General features: G+C 35.9%; 1 protein-coding gene across 1 annotated transcript in view; it reads right to left on the bottom strand.

Moving 5' to 3' along the window:
- MIGA1 (mitoguardin 1) overlaps positions 1-15,114 on the bottom strand; it is a 71,483-nt gene that overhangs the window by 20,482 nt on the left and 35,887 nt on the right. Inside the window, exon 8 of the mRNA XM_006086104.3 lies at positions 7,627-7,727. Coding sequence (XP_006086166.1) covers positions 7,627-7,727 — 101 coding nt within the window. The remainder of the gene's footprint in view (positions 1-7,626; positions 7,728-15,114) is intronic.

The raw sequence follows: 15,114 nt of genomic DNA, 5'->3' as shown, positions 1-15,114 counted from the left end.
AGCCAGTGTGGCTCAACCTATGAACCAGGAGGTCACAGTTCAATTCCAAGTCAAGGCACATGCCTGAGTTGCGGGATCCATCCCCAGTAGGGGGCATGCAGGAGGCAGCCAATCAATCGTTCCTTCCCTTTCCCTTCCTCTCTGAAATCAATAAAAATATATTAAAAAAAAAAAAGAAGAAAAGAAAAGAAAAATGGTGGGTTGCTTTGGATAGGCACGTTCAGTCTAAAAGTCCTCCTTATCTTATATATGCGACTTCAGAATTAAATACCTAAACAACAGGCTCCCTGGATTAGCCCTTAGGACTCAGTTCTCACGGGACTAACTGTAAGGCCCAAGATCCAGAAAACCAGCCCACTAACCTTAAATTTTAAGAAGGTACCTCCTAAAACACTTGTGCCTCCACTAACCCCAAGTGTGGAGGCCTCAGTATTTAATCTAATCTAGATTAAGACAAAGACATGTACCTCTGCCTGACAATCTCCAAATTAGGGCCCAGGGTCTCACTCTCAAGAACGCACCCATGAGGCCAAGGGCAGGCCCCTCAGCCTCAGCACCAGCCCCAAGCCCGCACCTGAATTTAATTATTGTTTTAAGACACGACATTTTGGGTAATTTACTAAACAGCAACAAATAACTAATAGTGGAAACCATACTAAGAGTAACAAAATGACACACAAATTTTCCCAAACTGGGAAAGCAAATCCAAGTGTGTGGACAGATGAAATAGATGAGGAAGCCACAATCTAGAATAAATTCAGGAGGAAATATATTTGTTGAGGGTAGACATTTGCTAAGCAGCAGTCTTAAACAGCACCAGGCCTGAAGTTGGCAGGTGTGAGAGCAGGATTGAAGAAGAGGGACTGAAAATGGGAGATTAGACAAAAGTCTATAGTAGTCCCACATCTCATTCTACTCCCTGCCCCTTCCCCTCCATCCCTGAATAGGAAGGCAGCTTGTAGTAAAAAAAAAAATTCAACCAAAAATTATTAAAGCTGCCTGGAGAGAGTAAATTGGCTAGGGTGAGTGATGGCCCCGCCCACAATAAGGCCCTCTGCATTCTGTATCCAGGTGCACCCTGCCTGCTAGGCTATTTCCAGAACATTAATCCTAAAGAAAAGCCTGCCAATTAACACACCTCAAAGAAGTAAATGAGCCCCATTTGCTCTCTTGTTCACCTTTTTGTGGGAAAAACAAACAAAAAACACTGCAAACCCACACAATCTACCTAAGAAAATCAATCCAGTCACCAAGTACACTTTCAAAGTTGAGAGAAAAAACAACTGTCAGCACAAGAATGAAAGCCCAAGATAAACAGACAAAACTGACTCCAGAGGAAGTAAGATAATTCAAGAAACAGAAATTTGCAATTGCAGATATAACCCTCTCTTTTCAGATTATGATTATTCTAAATGTTTATCCTTGTCCCGTTGTGTATTATTGTTAGTGTATCATTTTGGATTGGTATAAAGTGCTAGCAAGTCAAAGGGGGGTAGCAAAAGCTTTCATTAGTAGACATATTTGAATTATCCTATACTAGAGGCCCAATGCATGAAATTCGTGCAGGGGGGTGGGGGTGGAGGGGGAGGTCCCTCAACCCGGCCTGCGTCCTCTCGCAGTCCGGGACCCCTTGGGGGATGTCTGACTGCCGGACATCCCTCTCGCAGTCCAGGGCTCTCACAGTCCGGGACCCCTTGCTCCTTACCACCCACCTGCAGTGGAGGTGGGAGAGGCTCCCATCACCACTGCTGCACTCGCCAGCCATGAGCCCAGCTTCTGGCTGAGCAGCGCTCGCCCTGTGGAAGCACACTGACCACCAGGGGGCAACTCCTGCACTGAGCATCTGCCCCCTGGTGGTCAGTGCATGTCATAGTGACCGGCCGTTCTGCCATTTGGTCGATTTGCATATTAGGGTTTTATTATATAGGGTGGCAGCTGAATCCACTGATCCCCATGGCGAAATGGTCCTAAGCCGGCAGGCAAACATCCCCCAAGGGGTCCCGGACTGCGAGAGGGCACAGGTCGGGCTGAGGGATCCCTCCAGTGCATGAAATTTCGTGTACCGGGCCTCTAGTAAGAAATAAAATTTTCTCTTTAAAGAGCAGCATTCAAAAAAAGATCCCCCTACAATTTATGTATGTGTTAACACATACATACCTTAAGGAGGGGTAATTCTAAGAAAAATGAAATCTAAAGCTAAAAATTGCTCTCTCTGTAATATTAGTTTCTACCTATTAAATGACAATCTCTTTAACAGATGGTTGAGTTAGGAGAGTACTTAAGTGGTATCCTAACATTGAAAAGACTTTTCAGAATATGAAAACATGCTAAGTGAAATAATGTCAAATACAAGAGATCACATATTGTATAAGTCTATTTATATGAATTGTCCAGAATAGGCAAATTTATGGAGACAGAAGGTGGATTAGAGTAGTTGCCAAGAGCTGGGTGGGGGAAGGGAAGTGTTAGATGAGAAAAGGGAGTAATTACTAATAGAGTTTCTTTTTAGAGTGATAAAAATATTATAGAATTAGAAAGTGGTACTAGTTGTACAACTCTGTGAATATACTAAAAACCACTGAATTACATACTTTAAAAGAGTAAGTTTTATAGTATTAGAATTATATCTCAATAAAACTATTATTTTAAAAATAGACTTTTCAGAGAAAAAAGGCTGTAGTTCCAAACCAATGTTTGGCAAAGCTTATATAGGAAAATCCTGTTAATCACTTTCACGAATGACTGACCAGGCTTAGAGAAAAGCCTATGCCAGGACTTATTTTAATCTAAAGAGGCAAGAATTCTTTCTGGTAATTCTGAATAAAGCTTCCAAATGATCACAAACTTTAACTTCCCAAGCAGTTCTGATATTATTTTCTTACTAACTTTCTTCATTAAAATAGTTTTTCCTAATTTAAGGGCTTGGCATATAGTAAATGCAATTAAAAATAATTTGACAAACATTTCTTAGTAAAGAATTTATCTTGGATCACATTCTGAGATCATATATTTATACCCTAGAAGCATTCCTTGGATGTTTCTCAGACATCAAGTCCTTCTTGTGGTATTCATGCATTTTGTTTTCCTTAAGGGTTTTTAAAAATATGTATCAAACCTTTTGTGACTTACAATAAATTCAAAGTACAATGAACACTTGTCAAATATTTTTTTAAGTTGTACATTATAAAGAAACTTTAGAGCAATTAGGTATATTGTTCTTCCTAGGGGGAAAAAATGCAATTATTCTCCCTATAAACCATCAAGGAGTTAAGCCTCTACAGAACATAAAGATAAAAAGCATTTGACAAAATACATCCTTTTATGATAAAAACTCTTAACATTTTAGGCATCGAAGGAATGTACCTCAATACGATAAAAGCCATATATGACTAGCCCACAGCTAACATACACAGTGGTGAAAGGTTGAAAGCTTTTCTTCTAACAACAGGAACAAGACCAGGGTGCTCACTTTCACTGCTCCTATTCACAGTAATGGGAGTCTTAGCCAGAGGTATTAGGTAAGAAAAACAAAAAAGCATTCAAATTCAAAAGAAAGAAGTAAAATTCTCAGCACATGATATGATCTTATACAAAGAAAATCCTAAAGATTCCACCAAAACCATTAGAACTAATAAATAAATTCAGTAAAGTTGCAGGATACAAAATCAATATACAAAAATCAGTTGTATTTTTACACACTAACAATAATCAGAAAGAGAAATTAAGAAAACAATCCCATTGATAATAGCTTCCAAAAAATACTTAGTAATAAATATAAGTAAGGAGGTGAAAAATCTGTACACTGAAAACTGTTAAGATGAAGAAACTGAAAAAGACAAATAAATGGAAGGATATCACATATTCATGGATCAGAATAATTAATATTGTCAAAATATCCATATTACCTAAAGCCATCTATAAATTCATTGTAATCCCTATCAAAATTCCAATGGCATTTTTTCACAGAAACAGAAAAAAAACAATCCTAAATTTATATGGAGCCACAGAAGCCCCCAAAGAGGCAAAACAATCAAAACAAAACTTGAGACATCACACTTCCTGATTTCAAACTGTATTACAAAGCTACAGTAACCATACAGTAGTCTACTGGCATAAAAATAGACACAGAGACCAATGGAACAGACTCGAGAGCCCCAGAAATAAACCCTTGTAATAAAAGTCGATCAATATCAGACAAGGGAGCCAGAATACTAATAGGGAAAGAATAACCTCTTCGCTATGGTGGCAGAATTGGAGAACCACATGTAGAAGAATTAAAATGAATCCCTATCTTACATCACTCAACAAATATTAACTCAAAATGGAGTAAAGACTAAACATAAGACCTGAAACCAAAAAACTCCTAAAAGAAACATAGGGAAAAAACTCATTGACACTGGCAAAAAAAAAGCTCCTTGACAATAATTGTTTGGATCTGACCACAAAAGCACACGTAACAAAAGCAAAAATAAACAAGTGAGACTGTATCAAAGTAAAAAGCTTCTGCACAGCAAAAGAAACAACAAAAAGAGAAGGCAACTTACGAAATGAAGGAAAATATTTGCAAACCATCTATCTGATAAGGGGTTAATATATAAGGATCTCATACAACTGAATAGCAAAGACAAAGAAACTCAATCTAATTTGAAAAATGGACAGAGGGTCCTGGCCAGGTGGCTCAATTGGTTGGAGCATCGTCCTGTACACCAACGGATTGCAGGTTCAATTCCTGGTCAAGGCACATACCTAGGTTGCGGTTCAATACCCAGTTGGGGTGTGAACGAGAGGCAACTGATCAATGTTTTTCTCTCACATTGACATTTCTCTCTCTCTCCCCTTTCCTCTCTCTCTAAAATACATAAAAACACATGCTCCCATGAGAATTTTTTTTTAAGAATATATTTTTATTGATTTCAGAGAAAAAGGGAGAGGGAGGAAGAGATAGAAACATCAATGATGAGAGAGCATCATCAATCGGCTGCCTCCTGCACACCCCCCATTGGGGATTGACCCACAACTCCAACATGTGCCCTGACTACGAATTGAACCGTGACATCCTGCTTCATAGGTCAACGCTCAACCATTGAGCCACACCAGCCGGGCTCCCATGAGGATTTAAAAAAAAAAGACAGAGGACCTGAATAAACATTTTTCCAGAGAAGATACAAATGGCCAAGTAAGTGCATGAAGGGTTGCTCAGCATCACTAATCATCAGTGAGATGTAAATCAAAACCACAAAGAGATACTACTCAGAATGGCCATTATAAAAAAGATAAGAGATAACAAATGTTGGTGAAGATTTGAGGAAAAGGGAACTCTTGCACTGTTGGCGGGACTGTAAATTAGTATAGCTTCTATGAAAACAATATGGAGGTTGTTCAAAAAAGTAAAAATAGAACTACTGTGTGATCCAGCAGTCCCATTTCTGGGTATATATCCAAAGGAAATAAAATCACTATATTAAGATATCTGTACTGCTATCCTATGTACATTGCAACATTTTAAAAAATAACCAAGATATGGAAACAGTTTAAGTGTCCATCATGGATGAATAGATAAAGAAGATGCAATATATAGTATATGTACAATGAAATATTCATCCATGAGAAAGAAGAAAATCCTGCCACTTGCAATAATATGGATGAAACTTGAAGGCATTATGCTAAGTGAAATAAATCAGACAAGAAAGACAAATAATGTATGGCATCACTCACATGTGAAATGAAAAAAGGCCAAAAACAAAACAAACAAACAACAGAAAAAGGCCAGCCCCATAGAAAGAGAGTAGAATGGTGGTTGCAAGGGACTGAGGGGTGGGGGAAATGTGGAGATATCGGTCAAAGGGTGTAAACCTCTGGTGAGAAGATAAATAAGTTCTGGGAATCTAATGGCAACTATCCTATATAATAAAAGCCTAATATGCAAATCAACCAAACAATGGAACGACCGGTCGCTATGACGCGCACTGACCACCAGGGGTCAGATGCTCAACACAGGAGCTGCCTCCAGCTGGAGGCACCAGGCCAGCCAAGGCAGGTACAAGCAGGGGCCCCCCATTGCCCTGCCGGTTGCCCCGCAGAGGGAGGCAACCGGTGGTGGGGGGCAGGGCCAGCGAGCGGGCAGCACCAGGCCAGCCAAGGTGGGTGCCAGTGGGGGCCCCCTGATCGCCCTGCTGGTCGCCCCACAGATTGGCCCTGATCACCAGCCAGGCCTAGGGATCCTACCTGTGCACAAATTTCGTGCACCGGGCCTCTAGTAACTAATAAAACTGTATTATATATTTAAAAGTTGCTAAGAGAGTAGATAGATCTTAAATGTTCTCACCACACACACACACAAAAAGGTAATTATGTGAGGTGATGAAGGTGGTAACCAACCTCATTGTGGTAATTACTTCATAATACATGTGTATTAAATCATCACACTGTACACTTTAAACTTACCCAATGTTATATGTCAATTATATCTCAATAAAGCTGGAAATAAACATTTTAAAAAAGAACAGAAAGATAAGCCTGTCTATATCAGATAGCAAAGGAAAAGGAAACAGCTTTTCCATAAAACAAGTAGGTATATTCTGTCTATTGGAAACTTACACGTAAAAAATATAAGAAAAAAATGTAAATAATTCAAGAGATGATACTGTAAGCTGCAGTGACAATATACATACACAGAAAAATCTTAAGAGGATGAAATATTATGGTCAGAAGAGATTGTAAAAAGGCAGAATCAAGGCTTAGGGCCCAGGATATTAGGTAGAATACCTAAAGATTTCCACACTACAGCATGAATTCAATTACAGATGTGTGATACTATTTTTATTTTTAAAACAGCATTAATATCCAAAATCTATCATAAAAATGAAATTATTCTAAGATAAAATTGGCTATTGGTGATTTTTAAACCTGTTTTAAGTAGAAAAATTATAAAAAGATGATCACTTTGTAAGCATTCTCTTTTGATACAAAATTTAAATCTCAGTAGAAAACAAATTATCCATAAATTTATAATTCAGTGATCATTATTTATACATTAGTGAACTTTTATCTAGTCTTTTTTTCTCTACCTAAATAATAAATAACACACACATTTTTCTTTCTTTTCTATTTCAAAATCACAATCATACTCTCTACATACTATCCTTTTCACTTAATACATGTTCCCATGTCATTAAAAATGATTAGGGACATGTTTATGCCAATATAATATTTCAAAATTATGGATGTACCATAATTTAGCATTAAACTATTTCCAGTTTTTCATTATTATTAAAATGCCAAAGTGAATGTTTTTATATATAAATCTTTGCATCTAATCACTTCAGAAGTATGATTTCTGAGCTAAAGATCTGAACTATTTTAAGAATCTTGATATAAGGTCAACTGCTTTCCATAATCCATAGTATATAAAAGTGCCTATTTAAAGTATATGTTTACATGTCCACCTCTGTGCAGAGATTATGAGCTCCTGTGAGAACTTTCACTCATGCTATATTCATCTTTGTATCCTGGTATCTACCACGTGCTAAATAAGTGGCTACTGAACTAAATTACAGCACAATGGCAAAACTGTACTCTCCAGCTGGCAAAGAATGCGAATCCTCATTAGGAACACACATAACCTACCTCTGCTGCTGAAGCAAAGGAATCGGTTGAAGCAACGCTCAAGGTGTCTCGAAGGCCATAGTCGTCCACATTCCCCCTCACAGTAATATCTGTATCTTTATCTTAAAAGTAAAAGATGAGAGGTTTATTTATTATCAACCTGTGGGTCGCAACCATCGGAAAACACATATAGCATATCAGATATTTACATTATGATTCATAACAGTAGCAAAATTACAGTTATGAAGTAGCAACAAAAATAATTTTATGGTTGAGAGTCACCACAACATGAGGAACTGTATTAAAGAGTCGCGGCATTAGGAAGGTTGAGAACCACTGGTTTAGAACCTGATATTCCTTGTCACTACCATATTTTATTTCTTTTTCTTTATTTACCCCAGTCTTTCTTTTGATAGATTATTGGGGTCTAAAAGGAAAATAATACAGCCCAGCCGGTGGCTCAGTGGTTGAGTGTCAACCCATGAACTAGGAGGTCACGGTTCGATTCCTTGTCAGGGCACATGCCTGGATTTCAGGCTCAGTCCCCAGTAGTGAAGCAGCTGGTCAATGATTCTCTCTCATCATTGATGTTTCTATCTCTCCCCCTCTCCCTTCTCTGAAATCAATAAAAAAACAAAACAAAAGAAAACTTGGCCAATACTTTTTAAAAAGTTTAAAAAGGAAAACAATACAAATCAATGGAACATAATCTGAGAAGACTCAAAGTTGATTCACTGTTTAACTGATTCTGAAACACTGCCAAGCAGAGAACAAAGTGCTATAAAGTTGACATTTTTGCTTTAACAAGGGATTAAACTTAATTGTGGATTAAAAATTTTTGAGTATATAGTAAATTGGTATATAATAACTGGAGTTGGATAATTTACATGGTAAAATCAGCATATACCAAAGACAGTTTGAAAGAGAGCAATTTAGAACTGGTAGGTTCATTCAAATTAAAAGAATTATTAACATAAAATGTTGCCTGTCTTATCAGTTGTGATAAGCTGATTAACTATAACAATTCCGAAAAGATATCTCTGAGTTCTCTTGCTCTTTAAGACCACTTGAAAACACTAAAAGGCAAAAATGATGAGATAGATCTAGGTCACTCACACTTACTATGCTTACCTGAGGGTCAAATATAACTGCTCCAATGATTTTAAAGGGCTAAAAAGTTTAAATACATTTGCAAATAGTCAATGTCTTGACAGGCTACCTATTAGCAACACACAACATTGGGAATGTGGATGCCAACATCTTCACATACTATCATCAGGAATCTGTTAACATTAAATTTTAAAAGAATATTGTGCTTGCTTACAGATGTGACAAGACTAGCAAGTAAATGATATGCTTCAAAATTTATCACAAATATGAAAAAGAAAACAACAAAATATATTTAGATTTTTCTTATTTTTATTCTCAATCTGTTAATTTTGTCAGAAACTTTATCATCTTTGAAAAGAAACCAGAACTCTCTTTGGCTTTCATTTATCCAAATTTGTATTCCATTATTTTTCCTAAAATAAAATTCATTACCTTTACCCAACTACCAGAAAACACAGACATTTTGTGATTCTACGCGGGAAGTGTAAAGTTTTTAGAAATCCAAACCATTAATTCAGTTTAAACTAAAAAGTTTTGCAACCAATTTATATTCCAAGCTCTAAACCAATCTGAAAAAGCAAATAAACCTTAATTGGTACAAGGTTGATTCCTATTAAGTATCAAAAATAACCATGCATATAGCATATTTTTCTACTACTGTGGATGAAAGGGGCCACATGCTAACCTGACAAGCTCAGGGAAGGCCTGCATGGTGGTCTTGCAAACTCAAAGACCTAAAGTAACCACAAAGGATGGTCTGAAATTAAACTTTAACTAAAAGCAAGAAGTATGGCCATAACCGGTTTGGCTCAGTGGATAGAGCATCGGCCTGCGGACCGAAAGGTCCCAGGTTCGATTCCGGTCAAGGGCATGTACCTTGGTTGCGGGCATATCCCCAGTAGGAGGTGTGCAGGAGGCGGCTGATCAATGTTTCTCTCTCATCAATGTTTCTAACTCTCTATCTCTCTCCCTTCCTCTCTGTAAAAAATCAATAAAATATATTTAAAAAAAAAAAAAAAAGCAAGAAGTATGTGTCTATCATTTTACTAGTTATCCAATCCCAGAGGTTTCCGCACTTTGCTTTCTCCTGCCTCTGTAATCTGTCACCATGGATTTCAAGTAACCCACCTATGTCTCCTCCTTTGATTGTAATGTATAGAACAAGGCGAAAACAGCCATTCTCCGAGCATCATCCCAATCGGTTGAATTCTGCTTCCTGGCAATTGTTGATAGTTTGACTCAAGTAAACTCACACAAATTCTTTACAGGTTTGAATGTTTTTATGTTAACACTACTCTACATTTGGTGAAACCATAGTTAACATTTTAACCATTTATCTTCTAAGTTTAAATTATAATTGTTTTCAAATGAAGTTTACATCAATCCTTTTAAAATATCTAACTTGTCAGCTTAAAATCCTACTACTAAATGACTATATAATGGAACAAAATCTGAGGTTAAATCATTCTATTTTTAAGAATATATATTCTATTAGAAATTTAAATTTTTCATCAAATTTGGTATTTTTATTTTGTTATTGTTTGTTATTGATTTTTTTAGAAAGAGAGAGGAAAGGAGAGGGAGAGAAAGAAACATTGATGGGCTGCTTCCTGCACATCCCCTACTGGGGATTGAGCCAGCAAACCAGGCATGTGCCCTGACTGGAATCAAACTAGCGACCTCTTATTGCCTGGGACGATGCTCAATCAACTGAGCTACAGAGTCCAGGGCTAAATTGGTATTTTTAAAAACTCAATTTTACCCAGAAAATTTTCAATTATTCTCTTTTTAGTGCATATGATTTTTTTAAATGCACAAACAGATCAATTATTTATAAAACTGAATTGGCATTTACAACTTTCAAATCTGTATCTTCTTAATGATTTTTCTATTGTTAGTATTAATTGTGCAAAAAGAAATCACAGTACGATTTTCTTTTTGCCAAAGCACTTTTAAAGCAGGATTAAATTACTAGGCAATTAAGTTAAATCTTGGTTCCATATGCCTTTTGTTATTTTCAGAATGAAACACAAACATTTATCTCATGTCACTTTACCTTTCAGATATTACCCACGAATTGTTAAAAGTCTGTTTTACTTCACTCAACAGAAACCAGCCACTCAATGTCATCCAGATCAGTTACAATGATTGTACTTTTTTTTTTAATCTAACCAAAAAAAAAAATGGCTCAGAGGAACTGGAAAGATTTATTCATTAAATCCAACTTTGTAAACCACAGAGCATACCTCTCATTTCAGTAATTATTATAATTCCTGGAATGGCAGCTTAAAGCAGTAATTATGACTAGAAATAATACAGCTGTTTTTCACACAAGCCAATAAAAAGTATAAAGAAAGAATATTGGACAATATCTCAAACTAACTGCTTTCATGCATCCAATTAAAATGTAAAATACCTTTTGAAACTAATACAAAATAATATTGCATGTAAACTGTAATTGAAAAATAAAATTTAAAAAAATTTTATATTACTCTTTCTAAAAAGTATCAACTCTTGATTGTGGTACTGAAAGACAAGGACAGCACAGAAAATTGGAAACCATAGGCTTCATCTTAGTCAATATTTCAGAAATACTTTCTTACCAAATTTATCTTAGCAGAAAAAAAATGTTAGTCACAATTAGATATCATTACACACCTACCAGAATTATTGGACTTGGAAAAATTTTTTGTTAAGGATATATAGCAATGGAAATTCTCACACACCACTGGTAGAAATGTCAATTGGTAGAACCATGTGGAAATTTTGGCATTATCTATTAAAGTTCAAGACTGCCTTCTCTATGACCTAGCAATTCTATCCTTGGTGTGTTTTATAGAAATGCATGCTTATGTGCATAAGAATGTTCATAACATTTATAACAGCTCCAAAATGGGGGGGGAAAAGCAAACCAATGTCCATATACCATAGAACACACAAACTGTGCTATATTCATACAATGCAATACCATACAACAATAAAAGTGAATGAATTGCTGCTAAATGCAAGAACGTGGATGAATCTCACATGTTACGTGAAGAATTATATGCATTTCATTCACATTAAAATTCAAAAACAGCCCAGGCCAGTATAGCTCAGTTGGTTAGAGTGTTGTCCCATGCACCCAAAGGTCATGGGTTCAAATCCCAGTCAGGGCACATACCAAGGTTTCAGGTTCAATTCCCAGTCCAGGTGCTTACAGGAGGCAATCCATCAATGTTTCTCTCTCACATCAATGTTTTTTTCCTCTCTCCCTCTCCTTTCCTCTCTCTCTAAAAAAAAAAAAAAATCAATAAAAACATATCCTTGGGTGAGGATTTTAAAAAAAAAATTCAAAAACAGGCAAAACTAAATAGACTACACACTTAGTTGATAAGACTATAAAGAAAACCCAGGAAGTAATCAGCATTAGCAACATAACAGTGGTTAATTTGGAAGAAGTATTGACTGGGGAGTGGGGGGGGGAGACAAGGGGACCTTTTGGGAATTTGACGTTTTATTTTTTTATCTAAATGATAGTTACACAAGAGGGTGTTACAAATCACTGTATTTTTTCATTTTCCTCTAGGGTTTAGAAGGAAAGAAAACAATAAATCTATACATTTTTACCCCAAATGGCTAAAAACAGAAAAGACAAAGAAATACTTTCTGTATTTCAATGTTGATAGTAAAGCTCCAAATTACTATTAGACATGAATTGTATTTCCTGGTAAAGGGAGCATCTATAATGATGCTAGGTTAAAAGTGAAAAGATCTGATGAGTCTGTTAAGTACAACAGCAAATTGAAAATAATTTATCTGCACCCTATAGGGAAATACCAGTAGTAATAGTGGAGGCTAACGCCACACATATTCCACTCACAACCTTTTTTCTCCTAGCTCATCAATCACTCATCAATCTTTCTTTGCTATTTAGTGATTGGTTTAGAATTTTAAATGGGAATGTTTGGGTGAGGATAATCAATCATTTGCAGAAGAAAGTCATGGAAAATAAGAGACGCTTGCTATTTAACAACAATAAAAGTGTGATAAGATTAATAAACATTTATTTGCATTTAGTACTTGCCAGAAACCTAGTTATATGCTTTACATATATTATTTCATAATTCTCACAATAATCCCTTGAGGTAGGTGAGACATTTTTTTTTTCATTTTATATATCAAAGAACCTAAGGTACAGAAAGGTTATAAGTAACTGGTCCATACTCATACAGTTAAGAAATGGAATGGCAGGATTCAAAACCAAGTCATCTGACACCAGAGTCCATGCTATGCAACTATGGAATTGTGGTGTCCAATATGGTAGCTGCTAGCCACATGTGTCAATCAAGCACATGCAATGTGGCTAGTCAGGATTGAGATGTGCTATAAGTGTAAAATACACAATGGATTTTGAAAGCTTTGTACCAAAAGATATAAAATCTCTTATTAATAAACACTAGGCTTAAGAAAATGTTATTAATATGTTATTAAAATTAATTTCACTACTTTCCTTTCACTGTTTCACATGACTACTAGAAATTTAAAGTTGCATTTGTGGCTCACGTATTTCTATTAGACAGCACTATTAGAGCATTCCTTTCTCATATCTTATCTTCAGTGCAAAGAGTTTACAAGTTCTTTAGAGGATTTAGATTCAACTCATATTTTTTGAGTGACTACTATGTTCTCCAGACTTTCTGCTAAATGCTTTCACAAGCTATTTATTTCATTTAATATAGGTAACTGTTACATAGACTAGCCTAATTATATACAAGAATGCCTTATAATAACTAGAACAATAAAGGCCATTTCCTAATCAAAATCTTCAATGGCTCCTTGTCTGGTTTTCAAAGCTTTCCATAATCTCGGTCCACCCTACCTAAATAATCTTGTTTTCTATTAATCACTGAAAGACCGCTCAGCTTTATCTGAGTATATTTACTACACTCCCACTTACCACAGATTAATGCAAGGGTTAAAAGTTTGGGCTTTGGTATTAGCCAGCAAGCATCTGGATTCCAAGCCTAGCTTTGTTGTTTACTATCTGGGTAAACTGAGGATAACAATATTGATTTCACTGAGTTGTCACAGGATTAAATGGGAGACTTGTGTAGGCATAGTTCTTGCTACCTAGTAAGTGCTAAATAATTTTTCACTAGTAGTATTATTGCCATATGCATTCTTTAACCAAGCTTTTGGTTCCTTCTGCATCTTCTCCAACATACAAATTTCTCTTCTTCTGATCCTTCACCCCATGCTACCCAGGAATATACTATCCTCAGCAAGTATCCTCCAAAAATTAGCTGTTTTATTTTATTCTATGTGAGGCAATACAGCCAAAGTGTTCAGTCATGGGTCTGGGGCCATACAGGTTAGATTCAGATTCTGACTGCTCTTTATTAGCTGTGTAACCTTGGGTAAGTTTCTTATCTCCTCAGTTCCTCGGTGTTCTCATTTATAAAATGGGAGTGGGGGAGTCTACCTCGGAGTTGTGTGAGGATTAAACAAGTTAATATATGTAAAGTAAGCATTCAATACATGTTAGCTATTCATATTCTTATGCAAAAGGTAAGTATGTACCATTTAATATTCTATCTGAATTTTTATTTAACTACTGCCTGAATATTACAACCTGTCTGTCCCACTGGACTGACACAACTTAAGTGGATGTACTTTTTCGAATTTTCTCTTTACTTTCTTTTTCTTTCATTTTTGTTTTTCCTGATGGTTCCTACTGTTCTCAATCAAGTATGGAACACATTGTATACACTTAAATATTTGTTCATATAAACGAAAAAAAAAACAAACCTTATTATAAACTGACCATCCCCAAGACATGGAAATCCCTAATTTAAAAAGCCTCTCATGTATTTCCTCTGGCTCATTTTGCCTGTTGCACGACTTTAACTTGTTTTCAGAGCCCTGTTAAAATTCTTCTGTTTCTAATAGCCAGATCTAAATTAATTAAACTCATGACACCATCTTCCAAACCTAAAATATGTAGCGTTAGTCCCTTAATGACTCATCATTAACATTCAATTGCCTAAAAAGAGCTTTCCACGTAATTGGGTGATTAAATATGAAAAACGTGCCATGAGTTACCACACTGACATTTGGCAAGGTAGCTCTTTTTTTTCCTCTAAACTTTTAAAATCGTAAATCTAAAAAAATTTTTTGAAACACTTACCTGTGTCTAATACCCAGAACCTTTCAAACATTCATTCCTAGACATAAACTATGTTTTTCTTTGGAAGAACACTGAAAGTATGTTTACTTTTAACTAAACAGTTATATATTTTAGGCCAAAAATCTGACTGGATTCAAGCCTTCTTCCTTCTTTCACAATCTCCTAATTCACATATTACTTAAGTTTTTTCCAAAGCAGAATTTGCTTGAAAGTTAAAAAAAAGAAAAAAA

This window comes from Myotis lucifugus, unplaced genomic scaffold, assembly GCF_000147115.1.
Source record: "Myotis lucifugus unplaced genomic scaffold, Myoluc2.0 scaffold_25, whole genome shotgun sequence".
NCBI lineage: Eukaryota > Metazoa > Chordata > Mammalia > Chiroptera > Vespertilionidae > Myotis > Myotis lucifugus.
This window is presented reverse-complemented; position numbering and strand designations above follow the sequence as displayed.